General features: G+C 44.0%; 1 protein-coding gene across 2 annotated transcripts in view; it reads right to left on the bottom strand.

Moving 5' to 3' along the window:
• Positions 1-10,808: 10,808 nt before the first annotated feature.
• Positions 10,809-25,916, bottom strand: part of SNX9 (sorting nexin 9) — a 111,753-nt gene continuing 96,645 nt past the window's right edge. For both annotated transcript variants that reach the window (XM_053592772.1, XM_053592773.1), the window contains 6 exons: positions 24,138-24,215; positions 19,365-19,441; positions 17,552-17,641; positions 16,056-16,170; positions 14,324-14,415; positions 10,809-12,465 (listed from right to left, as the gene is read on the bottom strand). In XM_053592772.1, the coding sequence (XP_053448747.1) occupies positions 12,418-12,465; positions 14,324-14,415; positions 16,056-16,170; positions 17,552-17,641; positions 19,365-19,441; positions 24,138-24,215 (500 nt within the window). In that variant the 3' untranslated portion in view covers positions 10,809-12,417. The remainder of the gene's footprint in view (positions 12,466-14,323; positions 14,416-16,055; positions 16,171-17,551; positions 17,642-19,364; positions 19,442-24,137; positions 24,216-25,916) is intronic.

The raw sequence follows: 25,916 nt of genomic DNA, 5'->3' as shown, positions 1-25,916 counted from the left end.
TTCATGACTTTTTATATGAAACATTGTTTGCTCTCTAATATATATCTTTTCTGGGTGGCACCTGTAGCTCATTGAGTAGAGCGCTGGCCACATATACTAATGCTGGTGGGTTCAAATCCCACCCGGGCCCACCAAACAACAATGACGGCTGCAACCAAAAATCAGCCAGGCTTTGTGGCGGGTGCCTGTAGTCCCAGCTACCTGGGAGGTTGAGGCAAAAGAATTGCTTAAGCCCAAGAATTTGAGGTTGCTGTGAGCTGTTATGCCACGGCACTCTACACAGGGCAACAGCTTGAGACTCTGTCTCGAAAAAAAAAAAAAATATATATATATATAACTTTTCAGACTTAAGGGAACATATTTTTCTCTAAAGCTATCTACGACTTACAGCAACCTGGTAAAGTATACTTTTGCAAACAATAATGTTACTTTGTCTCCCTACCCAATTCCTTTAGAATTAGAAAATATTCATGAATATTCCTATTTTTATGATAAGTATTTACTTCCCCAAGTTCAATAAGAAAAACAGGATACAGTTAGAAATAATGATTATATTACTGAGGCTTTGACGGGGATGTCATTGAGAGTGGACAGTGACCCCAGAAAAAGTCTGAAGCCTGCCTTGGGTTGGTTTCTAGCAAGGTTTTTACAAGTCCAATTTGAGATTATTCATCTGAAGTTCCAGCAAAACAAACTTAAAAAGAAGGTATGTGATCAGTTGCTATTCTTCTGCACTTACATAAACAGTGAAGCCAAATTTGATGAGTCTAAATTTATTTTGCAAATAAGTCTCATTCTGATGATCTTTGATAAAAATGGATGTTAACTGTGAATTATGCTTCAGAAAAAAAACAAACTATAGTGCACCCATGATTAGATTATAGCCCTGTTCATGGTTTTTGAGTCTTTATTATCTAATCTACCTGTAGCCTAACTGGATCTTGAACTCTTCTAATATCCTCCAATGTCTGGCAACAACTCTCCAACTAAGAACAAGAACTGCGTGTTCCTGAAATCCTATAAACTGAACTAGATGATGTAAATTTCATTTTAATTAATGAATTTATTTTTGAGACCGAGTTTCATTCTGTTGCCCTGCGTAGAGTGCCATGGTGTCATAGCTCACAGCAACCTCAAACTCTTGGGTTCAAATTATCCTCTTGTCTTAGTTTTTCTATTTCTTTTTTTTTTTTTTTTTTTTAATTTGGCCGGGGCTGGGTTTGAACCCACCACCTCCGGCATATGGGACCGGCGCCCAACCTGCTGAGCCACAGGCGCCGCCCAGTTTTTCTATTTCTTTTATTAGAGATAGGGGTCTCACTTTTGCTCAGGCTGGGCTTGAACTCCTGAATGCAATCAATCCTCCTGCCGTGGCCGAGTGTTAGGATTACCGGCGTAAGCCACTGTGACAGGCCTGGACAATGTAAATTTCAAAAGACAGGCCTCGTGCCTGATGTGTGGGCCGCAGAGAGCTCACCAGAGACATTCAAACTGCAAACCAGGATGAGAAGTTGAGGACTTCATGCTGTAGACAGTTTCCCCCAAGATATTGCAACAAGACTCCCCATTGTAACAAGATGTGTATCTCTCCCAATCTGTCCTTGCCTGTGCTCATCACTTTTACTTGCAGGATAATGTGAATATTAGAATTTCATAGTCAGTAGATCCTGCAGGTAGCTTGCAGAGCGTTGGACCTATTACATCAAACCACAGTCCTTATATGACCTAAGACATCTTTCAATCTACCTGGTGGGTAATTTTAGAAATATCCGTAACACAACTGTTTGTTCCTTTCCTAGAGTCATGCTCTAGACTCACTTGTCTCTCTCCCTGTTTTAATCTAGCCCAGCCATGGCATGCTGAGTAATAGAGTTGTTACCTACCCGGAACAGAGACGGCCCAGGCAGTTGCCAGCTCTCCTCTTTGCACCTGGATACCTATGCTGGGTCCTGTAGAGATGCAGTCACAAAGAATGGGTAGATTTCTCATCTAGCTCATTCTTTGATCCATTTCGTTTTAGTTGCTTTGGTTCCTGGGGACCCTGGCTTGCAGCCCATTCCAAACTCTCCGTATTACCTTCCTGGCAGTCATAACATGGGTCCCCGGGTGCTGTATTCTCTCAAAAGTCTTACATGTTTGCATGTAGCTGTTTGCTAAATGTCAAATGGTCTGTCTTTGGCTGGAATGACAGATGATAACGTGACGATGTGTTGAACTGGAAACCCAGATTGATGGCAGATGGGAGCACTGCGGATACCCTGAGAGGTGGGAACCTGACCCAACACTAGGCCCCGCAGGCCAAAGATCAAGCCCACCTGGAGTCACTCCCAGTAAATGCCACCTTCTCAAACCAAAGCTGTAGGGAAGCAGAGAGTTCTTGTGACAGAGTGGGTTTTTTTTTTTTTCCTCCTGAAAACAGCAGATTCCAATCTACCTGAGTCAGTGGGATGAGGAAGTCCCTGTTGCTTTTATCCTTACAAAAGGTAACCTCCAGTACCTCTGATGTCAACCAGCTCTTCTCTGTTCTGTCTCCTTGTCCCCACCTTACAAAAGCCACTGTCGGTGCCACTGCCACACAAGGGAGGCTGCCCCAGCTCATGACTCTCAAGTAAGAGCCGGTAAGATCCGTAACTAAATTTGTCGTTTCGTCTTTGGTAGAAGCAAGGCTGGAGCTGTCTGCTGGGCAGTGGCTATCAATTCTAAATCAAGTACAGGTCAACCTTGCCTGGGGCCGTTTCTCTTCTTGACCGCTGTGACACCCTGTCACCTGGATTCTGGCAGTAACTGGTGTCCTGGGTCCAACCCTCTCCCTCCTCAGCACACAAATTTAATCACATCACTCCATACTCAGCACTGATGGCACTTTGGGTACCATCCACTCTCCTTCTGTGGCTCTCCTGGCCCTGCTGTCCCGCCCCCATCTGACTCCAGTCACTCTCCCTGGGCTTGGTCCCCGCAGTGTGCCAAGGGCCAGTCGTCCCAAGGTCCCAACTCCAGGGCCCAGCCTGCCCTGTCCCCACAAACCATCTTTGGCTGGGCCCGTCTCTGCTTTCTTTCTCCCGCCTTCACAGATCTCTTTCAGGGGGGCCTGACTCCACTATTCCCCGACATGTGTTGTTATTTCCTGCAGGGCAGTTTCACTCCTGGTCATCATTCGTACATCTGTGCCCTGCTTTGCAGAGAGAATCTGCAGGAGTTAATGCAAGGATTCTGCAGGCTGGGTTTGGGTCCTGGATCTACTGTCTCCATGGGTGACCTTGAACCATTATCTCAGATTCCTCATCTTTTGTGTAAGATGTTGTGAGCACCAAATACCTCATTATTTGTCACTGGCTTAGGTCAGAGCCCGGCAGGGAGTGGGCTTCACGTCAGCAAGTTGCGCTGTGACTGCAGTGAGTGTCCCCACTGTCCTGCTGGCTCTGTATAGCAGGGCTGCGTCTGTACAGCTTATGGTGGCACAGCCTGGCGCCTGGTGCTCTGTGAGTCCTCAGGACACGATGGGTGTGTACCTGCTTTGGAGGTGGGTGGGAAGCTGAGCCTCTTAAGTAAACACCACATAAATGACAACTCAGCTGATATGTGCTTTGGTCTTTCCTTCCCATGAATCAAACAGTGATGCCCAGTCTCAGAGAAAAACCGAGCAGCTATTGTTATCAAAATAGGAAGTTTCATTTTGTATCCTTGATCCCAGGTGGCCTAAGGCCCAGGAAAAATAGTTTTCTCATGAGGTTGAGCTGATAGCAGTTGGGAGGAGAACAAGGTAGTCCCTTTCTACATCTTTGGTGTCAGTTGTCAGAGAGACACCTGTGTGTTTTTGCCAACATCCCACTTCAGTATTAGGAAGAGCTGCCACGCAGGTGAGGGCCAAGGTCACTTGGCATAGTGCCCTGGGGCAGCCTGTCCAGGTGGCCTGGGCTTGGTGCTGGAGAGCTGCTAATAGAGAGGGCTGGTTTGGAAGTTCATTTTGAGTTATTTTTTGTAAATAAAGGATATGATGCACTGATCTCTGTCCACATCTATCTACACGCACACACATGCACGGCTTTATAAATGAAAATGGGTTTGGCAGATTTTCAAGCAGGAGAACCGTTTAGACCAGTGGTTCTTAACCTTCCTAATGCCGCAGCTCTTTAATACAGTTCCTGTGGGTCGCAACCACCAGGTTGAGAACCACTGCTCTAGACTGTGATCTCTTGGAAGACTTTGAGACAGCCAGCCCAAGGGCTTGGGCTTCCCAGACACACATTGACACCCCCAGCAGTGTGCCTGGCAGCTACCGGTACCACTCAGATGATGGTTGCTAGGCAAGCCCTAGGGCTCGGAGTCAGAGAGCTGGGCCGCTGCCTCCAGGTCCCTCCTCTCCTGGTTCATTACTGAAAGTCACCAAAGCTGCTGATGGGTGGGCTGATGCAGAGAGTGTGGCACCTGTGGGTCTGGGGAGACTTATTTCCTCTGTGGCCAAGACCATGCTCCCCACACAGGTGCCAGCCTGCCAGTCCGGCCAGCATCACAGCTAGAAAATCCACCCAGAGCACGGCTATGTGCAGTTTCAAATGCCAACAGCGAGGTCTGCTTGTCCTTAAAGAAACAACGTCTAGTTCAATTCCACATCCAGGGAGAGCCTACTACAGGCAGGGCCGGTGTTCAGACTACGATCTGGCTGTTCATATCTGTCAACCGAGTACACTATGCAGAATCTATGACAAGGGAGGTCTGTCCCTGCACCCTCGTGCTGGGGCACAAGAGCTGGGCAAACAGGCAGGCGGGGAAGGAAGAATGACACAGCGCCAGCACCACCTCCTCCTCCCTGGCGCTCCCTGAGCAGGAAGAACAGGTCTCCAGCATGTGCTGTCCCTTCAGGGAGTGGGCAGGCTTGTTTCCTTTCTGTCCTTAACCTTTCTCTAGAAATACCCTTTTTCTGATTGGGCTGCAAGATTCACAGATACAGAATATGAGGGTGGCGCCTATGGCTCAGTGGGTAGGGCACCGGCCCCATATACTGAGGGTGGTGGGTTCAAACCTGGCCCCGGCCAAACTATAACAACAACCAAATAGCCGGGCGTTGTGGCGGGCGCCTGTAGTCCCAGCTACTCGGGAGGCTGAGGCAAGAGAATCGTCTAAGACCAGGAGTGGGAGGTTGCTGTGAGCCGTGGCACCACAGTACTCTACCGAGGGTGATAAAGTGAGACTCTGTCTCTAAAAAAAGAAATAAAAGATACAGAAAATGAAACATTAACTTGAAGTGTTTTATAAAAAGGCCTGAATATTGCTACTCCACAGAGTGGAATAAAAAGTTACAGGGGGGATAAGTTTTGGTTCAACACCTGGAAGCCCTTTCTAGCAATCAGAGGTGTGGTGGATCAAAGAAGCTGTTGCAGGGGCAGGTTCCTGTCCCTGTCCCTGGAGACAGGCACAGAGGCTGAGTGCTGACCCCATTCATGGGCGTGTGAGGAAGGACTCATTATACTACACTCTCTACTTCTGTGTATGTTTAAAAATGTTCAAAATAGAAATTAAAAAAAAGTTTCCTACATTTTGCTTCTCCATATAGTTTTGAAAATTAAAGTGAAATTGCAAATTATTATGTGGTGATTCTCTTTTGAATAAAATCAATTTGGTTAAGTCTAAACATACAGCCTGTAGCATATCATAGCACTTTGTAGACAGGCAGCCCCCAAGTTCCAAACATCTGACTTCTACACTACTTGAACTTACAAATTGGGGCTATTACAGGTAATAGGTAAATGTACCAGTTCCAAATTACACACAGATTCAACTTAAGAACAAATTTACAGGACCCATCTGGTTCATAACCGTTCTGTATCACAGGGGTGTCCAACCTGCAGCCTGCCAGCTGCCTGCTGATTTTATGAGGACTTGTTTTCTTATCTGTGGTTGTTGTACATCACGAAAAATATGCATGGAACTTTTTTTTATTTTGCTAATCAGCTTTCACTAGTGTTTATTTATTTTTTATTAAAAAAAATTTTTTTTGTAGAGACAGTCTCACTTTATCACCCTTGGTAGAGTGCTGTGGCGTCACAGCAACCTCCAACTCCTAGGCTTAGGCGATTCTCTTGCCTCAGCCTCCCAAGTAGCTGGGACTATAGGTGCCCGCCACAACGCCCGGTTATTTTTTGTTGTTGCACTTTGGTTGGGGCCGGGTTTGAACCCGCCACCTTCGGTAGATGGGGCTGGCACCCTACCCACCGAGCCACAGGCACCACCCTAGCGTTTAATTTTTTTGAGTCTCACTTTGTCACCCTGTATAGAGAGTCTGACATTACAACTCACAGCAACCTCAAACTGTTGGGATCCTCTTTTCAAGATCCTCAGGTGATCCACCTGACTTGGCCGCCCAGAGTGCTAGGACTACAGGCGTGAGTCACCACGCCCAGCCCCAGTATTTGTTTATTTAATGTATGGTCCAAGACAATTCTTCCTCCAATGTGTGGCAGAGAAAAAAAAAAGGTTGGACACTTCTGCCATCAGGTGCAAAGTGCACTTTGGAATGCTTTGGCTGGAAGTAACAGAAAACTCAGCTATCAAAGATTTATGTAAGTCTCAGGCCATCCAGAGCTGGGGCAGCAGCTCAGCAGTGTCATCAGAGACCCAGGCAAGCTCTTCCTCTTCATTACCTAACTTGTGGCTTGTTGTCTCATAATCACAAAACAGTTGCTTTAGCTCCAGGGATCCCACTAATATTCAAGGTAGAGAGACTGATAGTCCGGTTATTTTCACATAAGGCTTAATGATGCCTTAGAAACTCAGTTATAAATTCTTTCTCTAAACTTTATTTTTTTGAGACAGAGTCTTACTATGTTGCCCTTGGTAGAGTGCTGCGGCGTTATAGCTCACAGCAACCTCAAACTCTTGGGCTTAAGTGATTCTTTTGCCTCAGCCTCCCAAGTAGCTGGGACTACAGGCACCCGCCACAACGCCTGGCTATTTTTTTGTTGCGGTTGTCATTGTTGTTTAACAGGCCTGGGCTGGGTATGAACCCACCTGCCTAGGTGTATGTGGCCGGCACCCTAACCACTAAGCTGTAGGTGCTGAGTCTCTAAACTTTAATAATACATGCATTGTGTTCTTATTAAAATATACTTTTTATTTATTTTTTGAGATTTTTTTTTCTCACTTTGTCACCCTTGGTAGAGTGCCATGGGTGTCATGCTGTCATAGCTTACAACTATTAGGCTCAAACAATTCTCTTGCCTTAGCCTCCCAAAGTAGCTGGGATTGCAAGTACCCGCCACAATGCCCAACTATTTTTAGAGACAGGATCCCACTCTTGCTCAGGGTGGTCTTGAACCTGTGAGCTCAGAGCAATCACCTGTCTCAGCCTCCCAGAGTGTGAGCCACCACGCCCAACCTAAAACATACTTTCTTATTTTCATTTATTTCCTCCCCAGGGCAATCCTGGTGAATAACATTCAGAAATTATTTCTGATTTGCTCAGAACACTGACGCCCTGATAGGACTTACAAGACCCTAGGTCTCCAAACTTCTCACCCTGTGTTTTTCTGTAGTTACACTGCCTCTCTGATTTCATATTTTATCAACTTGAGAGAACTCTTTTTTTTCTACTGGATTGCTCATGAATTCAGCTGACTGAGATTTTCCTTGTTTGCTGACTAACACACAAATCATTGTTTTTTTCCAACATAGTTCTAGAAATAGGAGATCAGCTCACGGGCAGGTTTCTGCAGGAAGTGGAGTGAAATAAATATTGCAATACTCTTGCAGATCAAGCTATGCAACTGTTTTAGCCACAAAACCAAACATGAATCCAAGGAGAATGTAACAGAAATGAGAGATTTGCCACAATTAAGCTCGAATAAAAGGGAAAAGGGAGCCGAGTGTGGGGGTGGGCGCCTGTGGTCCCAGCAGCTCAGGAGGCCGAGGCAGAAGGATTGCTTGAGCCCAGGAATTTGAGATTGTTGTGAGCTATGACTGTGCCACTGCACTCTAGCCTCAGTGACAAAACGAGGCCCTGCCTCTTAAAAAATAAAAGGGGGCTGTTGTCCAGGTCGGCTGGCTCACAGCCATCTTATGAGTCCTCACTCTCCAGCTTCCCAAGGCACCCCTTGTTAAAAAAGGCTTTCTGTTTGATTCACAATGAGGATGTGGCTTTATATTATAAAAATGTCCCATGGTTTGTGTTTTTTTTTTTCTCAGAGAGTCTCACTTTATCGCCCTTGATAGAGTGCTGTGGCGTCCCAGCTCACAGCAACCTCCAACTCCTGGGCTTAGGCGATTATTCAGATAGTGACGCTGGCTCAGCAGCCAGACTTTTCTCACTCTACATCCGGAAGTTTGCTCATAATTAGTTTAATAAGCTTTCTCTGTGTCTCAGTGGCGAGATGTGTGTAGCAATCTCCTCACAACTCCCTGAGGTTCCTTATCCTGTTTATTCTCTGTGCCACTTCCCAAAACTCTTGGTACGGAAGTGGAAAGCTGCTCTCTGAGCCCAGCAGGGCCGTCAGCACCCTATTTACAGGGCCACTTTCTCGCCTTCCGCTCCTCCCTCAGCTACTTGCCATTTCTCCCTTCCCTGCACCAAGGGGGAGGGGTGTGGCACATCAGCTGTCACCTGCCAGACTTGTTCTGTGCAAAAAGAGACTCTGGGTGCCCTCGGTGACGGTGGCCTAGGTTCACACACTGTGTCTTGCTCAGTCGACCTGAGGAACCAATCCACCTGAAGGGGAAACGTCATCCCCCGTCACGGCACTCCTTCAGAAAAGGGAAAGAGAAGCAGCAATTCCAAGGAAAAAGCAAAACAGGATGTGGGTGATGAAATCTGGCTGGGTGTGGAAATTGACCTTGTCTTTAAAGCAGCAGCATTTGGTGTGAGTCACCCAGACCTTTAAGAATCTGATGAAAGGTACAAATCCTTTTCCCAGAAAAACTGTCAACCATGGCACGAATAATTTGCCTACAATCTCTTGTGGTTTGCTAATTCTCTCCCACAACCCAGTATTAGCTGGGACACAGGATGAGAAGTACTATTTTAGAAGAAAGAAGCTGCTATCAAAAGTACTTCTAAAGGTGGTCGGGAAAGAAAACTTAACTACAAAGACATTTCCAAGAACACTGGCGAATGCAGACCCAATATCACATAAATGAAGAGCAGCAAGAGCTGTGGCTCCTCCAAGAATCACTTCAATTCACGGAGGGTCCACCTGCTCCTGTCCCAGCTGTAAACGTATTACATATGCTAATTAACCTGTCAATCTCTGTCTCAGGAGTCCAGGGAAGAATGATCCCTTCAAAATTACAGTTGATTGATCCATCTGGAAGTAATTTTTTTTTTTGAGACAGAGTCTCATTATGTCACCCTCAGTAGAGTGCTGTGACATCACAGCTCACAGCAACCTCAAATTCTTGGGCTTAAGGAATTCTCTTGCCTCCGCCTCCCAAGTAGATGAGACTAAGGCGCCCTCCGCAATGCTCGGCTATTTGCTATTTTTAGAGACGAGGTCTTGCTCTGGCTCAGGCAATCCACCTGCCTCTGCCTCCCAGAGTGCTGGGATTACAGGCATAAGTCACCGCACTGGCCCCAACTAAGTCGTTTAAACAATAAAATAATTCAATCTCACAAGATGATTTGTTAGCTTTTGTAGATTTTTTGTTTTGCTTCCTCCTGCTCATTTCAGGGTGGACAGTTTTCCAGATGGTACACTATCAGACCCTCCTGTTTCTTTTCTTTTTTTTAGAGAGTCCCACTTTGTTGCCCTCAGTAGAGTGCCATGGCATCACAACTCACACCAACCTCCAGCTCTTGGGCTTAGGTGATTCTCTTGCCTCAGCCTCCCGAGGAGCTGGGACTACAGGTGCCCACCACAACGCCGGGCTAATTTTTGTTGCAGTTTGGCGGGGGCCAGGTTCAAACCCACCACCCTTGGTGTATGGGGCCGGCGCCCTACTCACTGAGCCACAGGTGCTGCCAGACCCTCCTGTTTCATAAAGTCAGCACATTTTCAGGGGCAGGGTGGGCACATACTCTGGCAGTAAAGAAACAGGGAATATCCCAGTTAGTAGGTGGGACAGCTCCTGCTGCCTGACAAACAAATCCAAGTCCCTGTGGCTCAATAGAGTAGGAGTTCATTTCCTGCTTTTGCAAATTCAAGAGCCAAGATCCAAGCAACTCAGGCCATCTCTCCCCTTGCTGGCTCAGCCTTCTAAGCTGCTTCGACCCTTCAGGCCATTATGTCAGCACTTAGTCCCACTGTGGCCAAGGAAAGTCGCACATAACTTTATAGAGGTGGAGAAATGTGACCCACTGGTGGATGTAGAAGATGAGAAGAACCAAGTGATAGAAACGTTGTCCTGTCTACTACAGAGATTACTGAAGCATGCTTCAAAATGAAAACAAATGTTCTCTTATCTGTCAACGGGGAAATGATCCCCACCTTAGATTTTAAAAATAGACGAAGGGTTTCCTACTTCTAGCCATGATGAAGTAACAGAGCCCAGTTTGCCTCCTCCTGCCCCTGCCAACCTGGCAGCATTCCTAAGAGGAAATCAGACATCATATGTGGAAATATTTGCAGACATCAGACATCAGGAAGTTCAGGACTCTGATCATGGGGAGAGCATGTGAGGGGAAATACATAAAGTGCGCCCACGAGAGCTCCTAATTCCCCAGGTAATTAGGATGTCCAGGACTGGTAATACTGAATTTGGTATTAATTCATGTTAAAAGCAATGTGTTTGGGGGAAAATTTATTACCTGGATCATTTTCAGCAGCTAGAATAAAAAGCAATAAACCAAAAGGGAAAAAAATCACACAAAACCACCAAAAAGGGTTTTGAAAAAGTGCTTTGAGAATTTACTGTACAGTTTTTTTAAAACAATTTATTTATATGTCCACTTCTACATGCTCTTACATTTGTGTAAAACATTTATACATATTCTTTACAATTTGTACATATATTAAATGGCTGTATCATAAACACTGTTCTATGGGATTTTGTAAAAGAAAAATCAAGTGGGGAAAATTACTTGAGACATTAATGAAAACCCGTGATCTTGAAGAATACGATGTTCCCACATCCTCATCCATCTGATTTCCTCATCTACTCATTTTATGGTTTCATTTTGTTTTATGCTGGCCCGGCCCAGACTTTCCATTTTCTATATTATTATTATTGGGTCAGAAAAATGAAAGCAGCAGGAGATAACGTGATAAGGCAGCTGCGGAAGACGGAGGTTCCCGTTGGCAGGAGCGGGACAGCGTGTCTGCGTGCTGGGGTCTAGAGATGACAGCGTGTCAAGACTGTGTTTCAGAAGTGCTGGCGCTCAGAGAAGTTCTGTCTGAGGTTTAGGGCACAGGAGGAGCACAGGGACTCTGCACACTGTTCAGTTGTCGCCACTCTCACCCTTCCCTGAACTTTCCATGGGTTGGGGGAAGAGGTGCCAGAATGCGCTTTTTAATCCTCTCTGACCCCACACTGGCCTGCTGGCCTCCAGTCCCTACAAGCTCAGTCAAGTGGGTGCCGTGCTGTCACCAGCACTTGTTGCGTCTGACAACAGCTGAAAAAACACAGAGGGGAAGGGCCCCAGCCCAGAGGGGGCCACTTTTGCTCCCCCCCAGAGCACTCCCGTGTGGTGTGGAGCACAGCTACTCATCCCTGGGAGCATGGCCACAGAATTTTTTTAAAAGCCCCCCAACTTTTCTGACTTATTCTTTCTGGCACATATCTTACCCATGATTAGGAAGGAAGTGCCAAGAGAGAGTACTGGTCCTCACCAAGAGTGACGCGCCAGAAATGACCCTGCTCATCTGCTAAGCTGCATCCCCGACGGGACATGTGACAGCCCACCTGCCACATACCATGAGAGCGCTGGCAGCCCCAGGAGCCCCTGCTTCCTGTCTCCTGAAACCTAAGCACTCGAGTCATACTGTGTCACTGGAAAGTACACAGACCTCCTTAAATGGATAGGAATCCCGAGGACTGAAAAGAGTTATAAAAATATACAAACATATATTTTTTATTCTGGCATATTCATATTTTTAAGAAAGCAATTAGTAATTAATTATCTGACATTGGGTAAGAACTTGAAGATTATAGGTAACTTATAAATTACAATTCTGTGTAAAATATCAGTGGGGAAAAACCCTGAATTTTTCATTCAAAATTCTGATAGCTTTAAGTACTTTCCAAAAATAGAGACAATTTCCATTGGTTTAAATAACGGATGTGGAAAAGAACAAAAGAAGACCATCCCTAAATAATGGATGCATTTAGGCTGGTTAATAAAATAAATGCAGTTTTCGCAACTCTATTTCTTTTTGGTTTTTCTTCTTTCCTTTTTTTTTCCTTTGTGATAATAGAGGGGAAAGTACATTTTGAACTTCATTGCCCCAAGTCAGAAAAAAGCACTTCGGAGTTTCCTTCATGTTCCGCTGTGTCCTACATAACCGGAAAGCGACCGAGGGCCTGCCTCAGCTTCTCTGCAATCTGACGAAAAATAAAGCAAATGGAGATGTTACCCCCTGTTATGACTTCATAGTATTCTATTATTTATAATTCTTAGGACACATCACATACATTTCAAATTCTCTAACTGGTCTATCTGGCTCAACCCTGCCTCTCCATTGCTGCTGGGGAGCCCTGCTTCAGGCACCACAGCTGTCCTGGAGTCCCCCCAGCCTAGGTGGTGTCCACAGCACGCCCCGCCTCTGCCAGGCAGCATTATAGACTCTGCGTTTCCTCAGTGGTTCTGCTGGGCCAGCCGTTCGTGCCTCCTTAATTAAGCCCCTGTCTTTCTCAGATGAATATGAGCCCCGAAGATTCCCAGGAGATCACCCTCCCTGATACACCTGGCTCTGCTGTCACACAGTGTGACCACGGCACGCACCTTTGCTGTGAAGATGAGGCACTGTGATTCCGTCATGTGCCTCTGGTTCCTTCAGGAAACCTCCTGGGAGGCACAGATGTGCCACTCTTCCCTCTACACCAGTGGTTCTCAACCTTCCTCGTGTTGTTACATGAAGTAGCAACAAAAATAATTTTATGTTGGGAGCCACCACACGAGGAACTGTATTAAAGGGTCAGGGCACTAGGAAGGTTGAGAACCACTGCTCCAAATCAAACATTGGGAGCAACCTGTTACCATGTAATAGATATCCAAGAAATGTTTGGTCCACAGACCAACGTGCAAGTTTTAGTAACGCAGGGGTTACTTTGCCATCAGGCTATGTTAGATCAGAAACCTGGCAATGTTCTATCAGCCACTTTTATTTGTGCAAAGACAGGGATGAAATACACAGTTTTCAATTGCAAATTCACAATGTCATTAATAATTACACCACACTTGGATTTGAAAATTATTTAATAAATCAACTTTACCAGAATTGCAACAATTGTCCTTGCATCATTTTTTCAGAGGCCAGTATAATCTGCTATACTCTTAATACATGATGACAGGCAGTGGCACCAATGTATGAAAAATTGTTTAAGGAACACAGGTGCCGTGTGCTGTGAGGGGGACATTGCATAAGTGAGTCCTCTCCCCAAGTCAGTCTCCTAAACCAGCCATTCCACACACATGATTCACAAATGCGCTCCAAGCACATCAAGCTCAGCTCCCCTTCAGGGTCTTGGGAGACAGGGGATATGCAAGGATGTGAGTCCCAGGCTGGCCTGCCATCACCCCTGAATAGCATGAGCTGGCACCCCCAACAGAGGGGACTCAGGAAGGAACAAGGCAACAGGCAGCCGATTGTAAAGTGACAGCACCGGCTGGCACATGTCTGCGTCTCTATCTACGTGCTGTTAGGGCTTTGTTTTCTACACTCTGTGGTAAACAACAAAATTACTATGTAGAGGTATAAAAAATTCTGTTTTTGTTATTACTATCCGAATGAAAATATTTAAGGTTTTGCTTTTTTGTTTTCCTCTGAGAGTCTTTTGGTACACTGTGAAAACCACATTCACGAAAAACAAGGGCTGCTTTTGGTTTCTACAGGGTGCCAGGCGCCTTCCCCAGCTGAGAGGACAGCAGGGTGACCTCATCCCATTCAGCAGTGTCCCTTGTGCCTCGAGGCACAGAGAGGCTGTGAGGCAGGGGAAAGAGCCCCACAATGAGGACTTCTCAGGGCCCCACAACTAGCACCCTACACCTCTTCTTCAAAAGGAAACCCTTTTTTAACCTAGTGTCACTCGAAAAGGAAAAGGCAGATGGAATTAAAAGAGATTAAAAAACAAATCTTATTAAAAATGTAATTTCCTTTGGTGTGTTACTTAGGATTAAAGAACACAGACAGGCTTTGCTGAAGTAATTTACTGGAAATCCTCCTTTCTGGCACCGACTCACCGTCTCATAAAACTGCACCTGCTGCTCCAGGTACAGGCGGATGACACTGTTGTAGTCGTAGGTCCGGTTGCTGTGAAAGTGATTCATCTCAGCTACAACCAAACCGAGACAACAGTCAGTTTTCCCTCCTGACAACACCTGGTCTCTCTGCCCAGTCACCATTGATCATCAGCTAGACCCAGCCCGCTGGCTTCCCTAAGCGCCAGTTCTTGGTAAATCACTTTCTCAAGAGGTTAGAGAGACAAGCTGAAGAGTTAGGGCACCACTTTCCAGCAAATGGATGATTCTCACTGATTTGCATATTAAATAACCTGAAGGCCAATACAGTTAAATCAGCCCAGTGTGGATTACTCTAACGGAAACAGAGCTGGCCACATTCTCTCCACAGATGACTACAGTGAAAGCTCCAGGTGAGGCCGGGTGGCCCCGGGGCCTGCGTGGCTCCTTCTTGCAGGGAGGCCAGCAGGCGTGTGAGCTCCCGCAGGGACCCTTGTCTAGTAAGGGGGTGTTGCTGCCCTGCTCAACCTCTCACCAGGCAGGAGGATTTGATGCTGGGGATTACATCCTTCACCCCTGCTGAACACACGGGTCCCCGCCCCCCAACTCCGGGGGAGCCTCCCGCCCTGTCTTTCCCGCCCACATCAGGCCCGGAGGCCAGCTGCTGCCACAGATGTCCACAGCAGCTAACTGTTCTAGACTCAGTTACCTGAAGTTGTATCACGTTTATTTACAATTTGGATCACCTCAGACACAAATCTAAAACCAAATTCCCTGTTTCAAACACTTCAAAACTCACATTTTCACAAGGTCTCCGGGTTTTTGCCACTAGCTGCCTTAGCTCTGGGCACCTCCCACACATGCTTCTCCTCCTGCGAGTTCCCATCCTGACGGTTGCCCCCAGCAGACACCTACGAACACGCTTCACTCTCTTCTCCCTGACACCACATGTGCTTTAGGTCCTCAGAGCCCCAGGTCACAAAGGGGACGGTCTTCTAGCTGTGCTCTCAGACTAACATCTGCCCTCCCATTTCCCTCTCTACTTAACCCTTCTCGCTTGATGACTGATTGTTTTCCCTCCCTTGAAACATTTCAATAGCCTTATAATGCCCACATCAAGCCCAGGCTCTTCTGTGTGGCTTTCAAGTTCTTCCACAATCATCAAGATTTATTTCCCAATAACCTAAAAGTCTGTTCTGTTCTTCCAGGCCCACGACATAATCTGGCAATATGATTTCATGTGCTTTTGTCCACACAGACAGCCTCCCACCCCCTCCCACACAGGAAAAACCCACTTACTGCTCCATCTGCTCAAAAACACTCAGATCTATAAAAATTAATGTCTTTTTTACAAACTATGCTGAAAATGATACATCCAAACCCCCTCACATTCCATAGTCCATTCATGTATAGACTGCTAAAAGCTGAACTTTAGAGCATTATGATGTTAAGGATTATAAAAGGAATCTTCAATGTCTCTCAAATAAAATGTACAGGTTTAATCAAGCTGTCACTCATAGCTTTATCAAGAAATGTTTGAAAAATTAAATACTGATAAATAAATTATAGCTTTTCATCAACACTAGGATCCTGCAAACGACGGGGCTCACGAAGGCGTTTAGAACCAGCTCTTACATGACTGTTGTTTACATCGGGATTTCTCTCTAGCAAGGGAAACAACTTGCGGGGGGGGGGGGGCACAGACCTCCACCAGCTACTAACCCTTTTATTTTACCTTGTAATGCGTAAGACATGGTGCTAAGTCGTTTGGCCATGTTCTGTTTGTCTTGTGGGGTGATTTTGCTAGTTGCAACCAGTTTATCGCTTTCTTTCACTTTTTCTATTGCTCCCTATGAAATACAAAGTGAAACAGTATTAATAAAACAAACTAAAACAATTAGTCATTAGTTTAAAATATAACAATGCTCATGTGGTCTATAACTGACTTGCTTTTGAAAAGAAAAAACATCCCAGCAAAATAAGAACAGAAGAAAGCATCTAAATTTAACTTACTTCAAGTCCCTTGGAAGTAAGGAGGTTTATTCTTGAAAATTGTAACTAAGCTAAAATTTACCATTTAATGCTACAGCAAAAGAGGAAACCAAACAGCACCATCTATTATCATCTCTGTAATATTTAGAAGCCATCGCCATTTTAAGAGTAGAGCATGATAGGAAAACCAGCGTCAGTAGGCTCAGGAAGTCCTTTGGGCACAGGGTAGAGGATGCACCCGGGAACTCTTTCTCTTCTTTTATAAAACAGAGTATTTTACAAGCTGGTGCTCAAGTGTGCTGGCTATAAGGGTTCAGCTTTATTTTGATTTTTATAAGAGCTACTTAATCAATTTAAATCAACACTTAGATGGAAGTTACAAAGACGGCCAAACATTTTCCTCATTATTTATTCCTGCATAAATGAGGCATCAGACCTTTGGCATAAGTCCTACAAGCTAATTGTTCTGAGTTTTATATTAAGTTGCATAAAGCTTCTAACTTACCTATGATACCCTTTCATGATATTTAAATTTTAAAGAAAAATATGGAGGCGGTGCCTGTGGCTCAGTGAGCAGGGTGCCGGCCCCATATACCGAGGGTGGCGGGTTCAAACCCAGCCCCGGCCAAACTGCAACAAAAAAATAGCCGGGCGTTGTGGCGGGTGCCTGTAGTCCCAGCTACTCGGGAGGCTGAGGCAGGAGAATCGCCTAAGCCCAGGAGTTGGAGGTTGCTGTGAGCTGTGTGATGCCACGGCACTCTACCGAGGGCAATAAAGTGAAACTCCGTCTCTACCAAAAAAGAAAAGTATGGAAACAGCTGCATGTCAGGATTGTTAAGAACACAGACCAGCCCCCTGCAGAGATTTCCTGAACAAATCCAAGGACATGGCAATACACTTGAGTACCACAGTTGAGCAAACAAGACTCACAACAGAGGTAGTGCACAGATTTTGAAAAGAGAAAACCAGAATTCAGATAAGAATACGCCCTAAACCAATTTTTCATTTACTTTAAAAATCGTTATGATGGGAATTATATAGTTTTTTTTTTTTTTTGGCCAGGGCTGGGTTTGAACCCACCACCTCTGGCATATGGAGCCAGTGCCCTACTCCTTTGAGCTACAGGTGCTGCCCTATAGTTTCTTTTTTAATAATAAATATAAACATATAAAAATAACGCTGACCACAGCTGTGCAGCCTGCCCTGGTCCACCTGGTGCTGTTGTCTGCCGTCAGTTACCTTGTGGGTGCCAATGATGTCAGGGAAGCAGCCCAGGAAGCCTTTATACTCATGATTGCATTCCATCAGGAAATGGAGATCTTTCTTTGGCTAGAACGAGATACAGGTTGGTTGTTACCGGCAGAGGAACAAAGAAAATCAGAGAAAGGAAAATTATTATACCTGAGGACTATAGATCCTCTGGTGTACTACACTAAGTTACTGAGTATTAGGCATTCAGACTAGTTTTCCTAAAATAAAATAATCCCCAAGACTATTTACCATATCCTGAATCATATGTTGTAAGGAAATGATAGAAAATCATATAGTTTTTAAGTAGATATATAAAATTAGCTATCATGAAGTAGCCAATACCATGAGGAAAGAAAATTTAGTTAATACCGTATGTTTACATAAAAGCAAGTAGTTATAGTTCAATATGCAGATTTTAGCAGAGAAAAAATATTAAATAGCCCAGTAATAATTTTCAGTGGCAACTTGAAGTTTTTCCATTATTTTCTGAAGTTTTTAATAGCTATTTTACTAATGATTAATATTTTTTACTAGTATCAGCAAACTAGTTAATGACCCCACATCAGTGTGTCCACCATCTGTGCGTCCACAAACATAGTATTTTAAAAAAGTTATATGAAAAAATTTCTTTTTAATTTAGATGTTTGAAATAACTTAAGATTCCTCTTAAGGGTACTTTTTATCTGTTATCTGGGAAAAAAAGAAAAAACACACCTGAAATTGGGCTTCTAAAGACTCCAATAAAAGCTATACAGCTATTCCCAGGACCTGCGCTGTCTGGGGGATGGTAGCAGGTGCTTTTCCCCCTAGGTATCTATTCAGACTTAGTAGTACCAGGAGCTTTTCATTAGCTATTTAATTCCAAAAACATACCAGATAGGCACTACCTTGCAATTTAAAGGATAAGGAAACCAAGGCTCAAAGAGGCTGAACACGAGTACAGATCTGAGCTGGCCATCTTTTCTGTACAGCAGAATCCCTTGATGGCTAAGAATGGATCAGAGTCATCATACCAAAATGCACTCATTTAGATTTCTTTCCTTTCTTTCTTTTTTTTTTTTTTTAATTTGAGACAGAGTCTATGTCGCCCTTGGTAGAGTGCCATGGCGTCACAGCTCATAGCAACCTCAAACTCTTGGGCTTAAGCAATTCTCTTGTCTCAGCCTCCCACATAGCTGGGACTACAGGTGCCCGCCACAACACCCAGCTATATTTTGGTTGTCATTGTGATTGTTGTTTGGCAGGCCTGGGCTGGGTTTGAACCAGCCACCTCCGGTGTATGTGGCTGGCGCCCTAGCTGCTGAGCTACAGGCGCCGAGCCCATTTAAATTTCTTGATGCAAATTTATCTAGTCACTTTGGCTTACCATGAGAGACAATGTTATCAAATATGATTAACAAGGATACACAGAACAGAAAAGAAGTCGATGTATCTATTTGGAAAGTCTGACATAAGATAGGTTTTACATATGTGGATTAGATAGCATCAAATCTTTTTTTGGGGGGACAGAGTCTCAAGTTGTCACCCTGGGTAAGGGTACTGTGGTGCCACAGTTCACAGCAACCTCAAACACTTGGGCTTACGTGATTCTCTTGCCTCAGCCTCCCAAGTAGCTGGGACAACAAGCTCCTACCATAACGCCTGGCTAATTTTTTTGTTGCAGTTGTCGTTGTTTTCGCTGGCCCGGGCGGGGTTCTAACCCACCAGGCTTGGTGTATGTGGCCGGTGCCCCACCCACTGAGCTACGGGTGCCACCAGATAGCATCAAATCTTAACCGGAGCTGTGTGATTCTGTCGGTACCTGTTCTGCCACGAGACTGGCAATTTCTTCATAAGTCTTTCCCGCTTCCGTTATTGCATCATTGAGGTCTGTTTCACCTGCAAAGGATCACAGTTTTATCTGTGGCTGTAAGTTACAAATATTTTCATCTGTTTTATTAAAAATTTACCATAGATTTTATTATACAGAATTTCAAATATTTTAGAAAGTAGCAATAGCAAGAATAGTATAATGAAACCCCATCAGCCATCACCAACCACCCGAATGGCGGCTCACGGCCAACCTTTCTTTAGCTACACCTTCTCTACCTCCCCCTTTCACTAGACATACAATGCTTCACCCATGAATTCTACCCAAAAGATAAAAATAGGGACAATACCATTGCCACACCTGAGACAAGACCATCGCTCTGACATATATGAGGCACCTCAGAGCAAGGTGGCTGCTTGAATAGGATGGAAAGGAGGCCCACAGAGCCAATGTGCTTTTATGGCTACAGGTTATTCTCTCTCACCCCCCTTTTCTTCTCCCAAGTATACTCATGTGGGGTATTGAACTCAAGTCATTTGCCTTGATACCAAATTCTGGGTTTTGCTAATACATTGCTCTGTCCCTGTATTTTCTTTACACTAGTTACCTAGATCCAGAGGCCATGTCAGGTTCAGAAAACACAATTTCCAGTTATTTCTATTTTTTATAATGTCAAAAGACATGAATGATCATTATCTTCTAGGTCTTTTGTTTTAGTATGGGTTTTCGGTCTATCATTCCACCTTTATTAGCTGAAATACTTCTATAAAGAGAAACTTCATCGACTTTCTGGTTACTTTGAGGTATAGTTTAAATAAGAAAAGGTGGTTAAATGCTTCTTTCTCTCTCTCTCTCTATATATATATTTTTTGGTAGAGACAGAGTTTCACTTTATCGCCCTCAGTAGAGTGCCGTGGCGTCACAGCTCACAGCAACCTCCAACTCTTGGGCTCAGGCGATTCTCTTGCCTCAACCTCCCAAGTAGCTGAGACTACAGGCGCCCGCCACAACGCCCAGTTATTTTTTTGTTGCAGTTTGGCCAGGGCTGGGTTTGAACCCAGCATCCTCGGCACATGGGGCCAGCGCCCTGCCCACTGAGCCACAGACGCAGCCCTCTCTGTATACTTTTTAAAATAATGAGCTGATTCTCTACCATCCTCCAAAAGTAAATGAGTTAGTTTTTTAGAAGTATCTTATAATGATGGATTTAAATATACTTAATATTTTTCATTCCCTATCAATTATTATTTTCACTAATGCTCAAATTTACTTGTCCTTGGCCAGTAGAAGGCTCTTCAAATTGGCACCTGAGTTTTTTTGATAGGAGCCCCGGTTCACTTTGGTGGGACATGGCGCTCAGATACCTCCTTGTGAGTGGTGCTGGGGAGTGCTTCTTGCTACTGGATTAATTGCTTCTAGATCTTTTCAATGAGCAGATCAAAGCAGGAAAAATACATAGTAAGTTCATAACGATATTTCCAATTCAAATTTAGGACTTAGAAGTTTAAAATGTTTTATTTTAAAATGTTTTTTCTTTTTTTGTAGAGACAGAGTCTCACTGTACCGCCCTGGGGTAGAGTGCCATGATGTCACATGGCTCACAGCAAACTCTAACTCTTGGGCTTACGCAATTCTCTTGCCTCAGCCTCCCAAGCAGCTAAGTATTTTAAAATGTTTTATTTTTTAAAATCTTAATCGTTAATTTTACTTATTTATTTATTTTTGAGACAGAGCCTCAAGCTGTCGCCCTGAGTGGAGTGCTGTAGCATCACAGCTCACAGCAACCTCCAACTCCTGGGCTCATGCAATTCACCTGCCTCAGCCTCCCAAGTAGCTGTGACTACAGGCGTCCACCACCCACAGTATAAGGGGCTGGCACTCTATTCACTGAGCCCTAGGCACTGCCCTATTTTATTTTATTTATTTATTTTTGAGACCGAGCCTCAAGCTGTTGCCCTGAATAGAGTGGTGTGCCATCATAGCTCACAGCAACCTCCAACTCCTGGGCTTAAGCGATTCTCTTGCCTTGGCCTCCCAAATAGCTAGGACTACAGGCACCCACAACAATGCCCGGCTATTTTTTGGTTGTAGTTGTCATTGTTGTTTGGCAGGCCCGGGCTGGATTCGAACCCGCCAGCTCTGGTGTATGTGGCTGGAGCCTTAGCCGCTTGAGCTACAGGCACCGAGCTTGTTAATTTTAGTTTGGGTTTACCCTATGATATGTAAAATAGTTTTTGAAGTTATAGAAAAATAACAATATCAATATTGTATTTCCAACTGTATGATAAGTGAAAACCACTAACATTATTTTGCAGCCTTTCTGATGTTAAGGCATCTGGTACTAGAGATACACAGTTAAAACACTATTTCAAGGTGCTTTGAAATAATCCTTCTCTGTGTGGTTATGCCTTCAATTCAATGTATCAAGTCATTTGTTTCATTTTGCTTTTGATATTAGGGATTTTTCCCCCATTTTGCTTTAAATTTATTTTCTAGAAATTATGTAAAACATTCACATGGTTCCAAAATTAAATCTACAAAATCAGAGGTCTACTCTCCTCCCCAACAGATAACCATCGAAAAATCTTTATTGATTATATAATCCCTAATAATACAGAAATGTTTCATGGATTTCTGTGGGGGCCATGCTAGTAGTCTATGTTATTCTAATATTAGTTCACATACTGTTAAAGGAGCATTGAAAATTATATTCTCTCTCTCTATATATATGATCAGAGATACCCTTAGAAATTGAACTCATTTTACATCATTGCAAGTTGGCACAGTACAGCATCCAACATCTCTAACCAAGTGGATGTGATAAGGCAGCACCCAACCCTACTGACCTTCACTGCCCTTTGAAATGGGAGATGTTAGCTGATAGACACTTGAACTGCTCTTTAAAACAGTATCTTTATAACAAAAGCCATGGCTCATGCCTGTAATCCTAGCACTCTGGGAGGCCTAGGAGGGAGGATTCTTTGAGCTCAGGAGTTGGAGACCAGGCTAAGCAAGAGTGAGACCCCATCTCTACTAAAAATAGAAAAGTTAGCTGGGCACGGTGGTGGGTGCCTATAATCACAGCTACTTGGGAGGATGAGGCAGGAGGATTGCTTTAAGCCAGGAGTTTGAGGTTGCTGTCAGCTATGACACCATGGCATTCTAGCCTGGGCTACAGAGTGAGATTCCATCTCATAAATAAATAAATAGTTAAAAAGTTTTATCTTTAATAAGTTGAATGAGAAAAAAAATATGTTGAATGATATTGAACATAAAACAAAATTCAGTATTTTTTTTTTTTTGAGACAGTCTATGTCGCCCTTGATAGAGTGCTGTGGCATTACAGCTCACAGCAAACTCAAACTCTTGGGCTTAAGCTATCCTCCTGCCTCAGCCTCCCAAGGAGCTGGGACTACAGGTGCCTGCCACAACGCCCGGCTATTTTTTGTTGTTGTAGTTGTCATTGTTGTTTAGTAGGCCGGGGCTGGGTTCAAACCCACCAGCCTGGGTGTATGTGGCCAGCACCCTAACCACTAAACAATGGGCACTGAGGCAAAATTGAGCACTTTTAATACTGGAAAAAGTGTTATTTGCAATGTGAGTATATAATAAAGTGTGGACTGATAATTAGAGAAAAAGCTGAGGAACCATCAGGTGGCTCCCAGTGGGGACGGCCATGGAAGAGCTTTCTGCACAGGGTGTGGTGTCTTGGGTCCTGCTCTTGCTGCCCACCTTCTATCCAGGATGCCATCACTACTGTGGTGGCCTCGTCCCTGCTGCCACCTGCATCACCCTCATCACTGCCTGCGCTCCACCTGCTGTCCGATCAGCAGCGGCAGTAGAGTGTCACGGGGGCGCGAACCCTACTACAGACTGCATCCGCGAGGGATCCAGGCTGCATGCTCCTGAGGAGAATCGAATGCCTGAGGGTCTGAAGTAAACATGATGTGCTTGAATGATCCCGAAAACATTCCTCCCTCCCCTGTAGCCTATGGAAAAATTGTCTTCCATGAAACTGGTCCCTGCTACCAAAAAGGCTGGGGACTGCTGATGTGCAGATAAATTAAATGTTTCCTTCAAATGACCTTGATGAAATCTGGTCTTTATAATAGGAAGACTTGATAGTTTGGCAGAGAAATGATGTGAAAAGTAGAGTAATACACACCACAGTTACCTGTTACATTAAAATAATTTTATCTCAGAGCAAAGAAAGGCAAACAAGCTACCAAGAAAATACAAATTAAACAATCTTCTGCTTTTCTCAAAAGTCATAAGGAGACAGTGCAAAAGTCCTGAGCGTGGCAGCCTAGATGATTTACGCATCAAGGACGAGGGTGTTTCACTGCCGTTTCTGTCTGTGTTCAAGACCCCAAAAAGGAGAACAAGTCTGTGTAAGAACCTTAAAAGGCCCAATGAGGCCAAGTGCAGTAGCTCACACCTGTAATCCTAGCACTCTGGGAAGCCAAAGGGGGTGGATTGGCTGACCTCAGAGGTTCAAGACCAGCCTGAGCAAGAGTGAGACCCTGTCTCTTAAAAAAAAAAAAAAAATATATAGCTTGGTGTTAAAGTGGGTGCCTGTGGTCCCAGCCACTTGGAAGGCTGAGAGTCTGAGACCAGAGAATTGTTGGAGCCTAAGCGTTTGAGGTTGCTGCGAGCTGTGATGCCAGAGCACTCTACTGAGTGTGACAAGTGAGACTGTCTCAAATAAATAAATAAATAAATAAAAAGAATAAAGGTCCAATGAATACATAAATAAAGACATACCTTGATAGCCACTAGAACTAAACACGGTTGCTAAACTCTGCAAAGCCTTTCCTATCTTCTGATACTCCTTGGGCAATGCTGAAAGAGAAAAAGAAATAAATTGCTAACTAGTCTTCTGAGCAAAATGAAATGGAATTCATTTATTTTCTAAATGTGTTTATAATAAAAGATATTTGAAGTGATTCAAAATAGCCCTTATTCTTCAACATTGATGTAAACGTGTTTTTTATTTATTTAGTTTTACAGTTTTTGGCTGGGGCCGAGTTTGAACCCACCACCTCCGGTATATGGGGCGGGCGCCCTACCCCTTGAGCCACAGGCACTGCCCAAATGTGATTGTTTTTTCAATTAATTTTAATTGACTGTTCAACTAATGGCAGACACCACTAACTACTACCCTCCATTCCCATTCACTGAGTGACACCTCAGTGATGTCTAGTCTATGAAGTTTTTCACACACACACCCCACTCGAACATGGTGACACCCCCTCCACCAGCCTCAGAGACCTCATCTCCTTGTTAAGGGTTAGGGAAGTAAGGCTCAGATAACTGAGTTGGCCAAGGTCACAAGATTAATAAGTGGTAGATTTGGTATTCCGAATACCTTACCTTTCCCAGTCTATCATACATTTACAAACGTCATTTGAACACCAAAAACTGACAATAACAGGTGTGGAGGAAAATACAACAGCCAGACTTCAAAGGACCAGGGAGGAAGGGTCTCAGTTTTCCCATTTGCATGAATGAGATGATTCACTATGGGTCCTTTTTAAGGTACTAAAATTCTAGGATCATTTTGGAGAACTTCCAGAGAAAGAGTCTCTGCATTTCGGGCTACTTTCTTTGCATTTGTACGTAGTCACCTTAAAACATATCTGTGCCTTTCAAAAGAAACCATTATTTGCGTTTAACACGTTAGAAAAAAAATTTTTTTTCCTTGGGGCCACAGTGTTTTATTATAAAAATAGAATATAAACTTTGAAAACATAACGATCTGAAAACACATTATCAATAAAAAAATAAACTTGAAAATTAGTAATATAAAGAGTAATGTGAAAACTTGAAAAATAGTTCATAACTCACATATTAGGTAATGTGTTAAAGACTAATATTTACAACATTAAAGAAGAAAAAGAAAAATATCTAGGCTAGAGAAATCTGAAGTAAGATCTATCAGCTTCTATTAGCAGGAAACAGAAATTCAAACTCTAATAGCTCAGTTAATTTTAATAAATTGTTTACCCTTTTGAACCTGAGTTTTTGGCTCTCTCCCTGGGAAAAAACACCTGGCATATGCTTTACCACACAGAGCGTGTGCTGGATTTTCACTTTACTGACTAGGAATTTTCAAAAACTATTTTGTGAGAGAAGAGAAGAAAGAAGATATGCCTGAATTAAATTGTAAACAAAGGCCTCAATCTCTCCCTCCACCTCCCAAAAGAGCAGCCTTACACACCACTATGCCTATTTTATAAATTTGGCCCTATGGATTGATTATGTGAGACATGGAGTTGACCAGATGTTAGACATAAGGGATTTAATTTTCTTGAAAGAAATCACAGCCCCAGATTTTTATGATTCCATAGAGAGTTTGGTGAGATGTGCATGTTCTGGGAAAAAAAAAAACAGCTTTCAAAGAACAAACAGATTTGTTTAGAAAAATGATTTGTTGTGATGGCCTTGTAAGAGTTCACAACCACCGGGACTTTTGACACTGAACCCCTTTGTTCAAGCTTTAGAGAACAGTGTCACTCGTGTTGTTCATGAGTCATTCTCTGT

This window comes from Nycticebus coucang, chromosome 5, assembly GCF_027406575.1.
Source record: "Nycticebus coucang isolate mNycCou1 chromosome 5, mNycCou1.pri, whole genome shotgun sequence".
Classification (NCBI taxonomy): Eukaryota; Metazoa; Chordata; class Mammalia; order Primates; family Lorisidae; genus Nycticebus; species Nycticebus coucang.
This window is presented reverse-complemented; position numbering and strand designations above follow the sequence as displayed.